The sequence below is a fragment of the Clinocottus analis genome, unplaced genomic scaffold (genome assembly GCF_023055335.1).
Source record: "Clinocottus analis isolate CAN_PGR_092001 unplaced genomic scaffold, fCliAna1.0.p SCAF_305, whole genome shotgun sequence".
Classification (NCBI taxonomy): Eukaryota; Metazoa; Chordata; class Actinopteri; order Perciformes; family Cottidae; genus Clinocottus; species Clinocottus analis.
Genome location: NW_027176049.1, coordinates 14670 through 17097, shown reverse-complemented (window position 1 = coordinate 17097; position 2428 = coordinate 14670). Strand labels below are relative to the sequence as shown.

Genomic DNA, 2428 nt, shown 5'->3' with positions numbered 1-2428 from the left:
CTGTTTGCCGCCCGGATAATTTGCATTTCCCAGCATGCAATTTAGCCGTGTAATTTTGCACCATGACTAAACTTAAAATACCTGACAGGTAAGCAACTTCGCTGCGCGTTCTTAGTTAAACTATGTTGTCTTAATTAACATTTTGAGAGTAGAGTTACATCTGGTGTAGGGTTCGTGCACCGGCATGACGGTGTGTGAAAAATTCATACAGTACAATCCGTATACCGGGACAGCCGGTATATGCACAGCCCTCCGTAATAAAATAGGAAAAATGATGATGCATGAAAAACTGAACAAGTTGGCCAAGCACTGAGCTGAACTCTGGACTGACAGAGGGATTGTTCCAGAGCAGAGCAAAAGGGCGGTTTGTCATGTCGTTACCTGAAAGAGGCAATAAAAACTCATAAACAAGCTGCTATGAGAGGTTGTGCAACACCAACAAGAGGAGCGCTTCTCAGTAAACTAAACTTCATGTTTGAGAGCGACAGCGGAGCTGCAGTCGAGACAAGACTCTGTTTCTGAAATATTAAACTGACTTTTTCAGGTCTTTCTCAACAACAGACTCAACTACTGGTGAGTGACAGCTGATCATATTCACTGTGTTTCAATAACTAGCGTTAACACTAAACGCACAGCTTTAAGCAAACGGAGTTAGACTTCTGACACTGTTCAGATGGAAACCTCAGTTACATGAACATTTCTGTAGAGTTCAATACAAGGTTGTTGGTTTTTATATTGTAGTATTTAGGCACACTTTGACTTTTGTCCTCAGTGTGTAGATATGGCTGCTGTCAACTGTCTGCTGTCTGAAGATCAGTTCATGTGCTCTGTCTGTCTGGATATGTTCACTGATCCAGTCACCACACCATGTGGACACAACTTCTGCAAAAACTGCATCACTAAACACTGGAATACTAGTGACATGTGCCAGTGTCCCATGTGTAAAGAGCTTTTTACCACAAGACCTAAACTGCTCGTCAACACCTTCATCACTGAGATGGTTTCTAAGTTCAGACAGTCGGCTCAACAGAAAGCCAGCAGCAGCAGCTCAGAGCAACAAGAGTCCAAACCAGGAGAAGTTCCCTGTGACGTCTGCACTGGAACCAAACTGAAGGCCCTGAAGTCCTGCCTGGTGTGTCTGGTCTCCTACTGTGAGACTCACCTGGAGCCTCATCTGACAATGTCAGGCCTGAAGAGACATCAGCTGATGGACCCCGTGGAGAACCTGGAAGGCAGGATGTGTACGAAGCATTATAAACCTCTGGAGCTGTTCTGTAAGACCGACCAGACGTGTGTCTGCATGCTATGCTCTGTGTCAGACCACAAGATGCACAATGTTGTTCCTCTGGAAGAAGAATGTGAAGGAAAGAAGGTCGAGCTGGAGAAGACAGAGGCTGAAATTCAGAAGATGATCCAGAAGAGACGACTGAAGATTCAGGAGGTCAAACGCATCGTGGAGCTCAGTGAGGAAGATGCAGACAGAGAGAAAGCAGAAGGTGTTCAGGTCTTCACTGATCTGAAGGAGTCTGTTGAGAGAAAACTGAAGGAGCTCATCAACACGATAGAAGAGAAGCAGAGAACAACAAAGAAACAGGCTGAAGACTCCATCAAAGAGCTGGAACAGGAAATCTCTGAGCTGATGAAGAGGAGCACTAAGGTGGAGAAGCTCTCCTTCTCTGAAGACCACCTCCACCTTCTCCAGAGCTTCCAGTCCCTAAACATCCACCTCCCACCACCCACCAAGGACTGGACAAAGGTCAGTGTTCCTCCAGCATCACATGAGGGGACTGTGAGGAGAGCTGTGTCTCAGCTGGAGGAGACTCTCAGTGAAAAGATGAAGAAGCTGGTTAAAGTTGAGCTGAAGAGCGTACAGAAGTTTGCAGTGGATGTGACTCTTGATCCTGATACAGCTCATCCTGAACTCATCCTGTCTGCTGACGGGAAACAAGTACATGATGGTGATGTGAAGAAAAATCTCCCAAACAACCCAGAGAGGTTTTCTCAATATATTTTAGTCCTGGGAAAGCAGAGTTTCTCTTCAGGCAGATTTTACTTTGAGGTTCAAGTTAAAGGAAAGACTGAATGGACTTTAGGAGTGACCAGAGAATCGATCAACAGGAAGGGAGACTTCGCAGTGAGCCCTCAGAAAGGTAACTGGATTATACGGTTGAGAAATGGAAATGAGTACACAGCTGCTGAAGACCCTTCAGTTCTTCTCTCCCTGCAGTCTGGGCCTCAGAAGGTGGGGGTGTTTGTGGACTATGAGGAGGGTCTGGTCTCCTTCTATGACGTAGAAGCTGCAGCTCTTATCTACTCCTTTACTGGCTGCTCCTTCAAGGAGAAACTACTCCCATTCTTCTGTCCCTGTGTTAATGATGGTGGTAAAAACTCTGCACCTCTGATCATCTCTCCCGTCAAATTAAACTAA

At 45.8% G+C, this 2428-nt stretch overlaps 1 protein-coding gene across 2 annotated transcripts; it reads left to right on the top strand.

Moving 5' to 3' along the window:
• The first annotated feature begins 778 nt into the window (after nt 1-778).
• LOC137798655 (E3 ubiquitin-protein ligase TRIM21-like) lies at nt 779-2428 on the top strand. Of its 2 annotated transcripts, XM_068595546.1 has the most exons (2): nt 782-1008; nt 1045-2428. In XM_068595546.1, the coding sequence occupies exons 1-2, from the start codon at nt 782-784 to the stop codon at nt 2426-2428; spliced, it is 1611 nt and encodes a 536-aa protein (XP_068451647.1). The 2 variants fall into 2 exon arrangements, with proteins under 2 accessions (XP_068451648.1, XP_068451647.1); XM_068595547.1 differs by having other exon boundaries at nt 779-2428.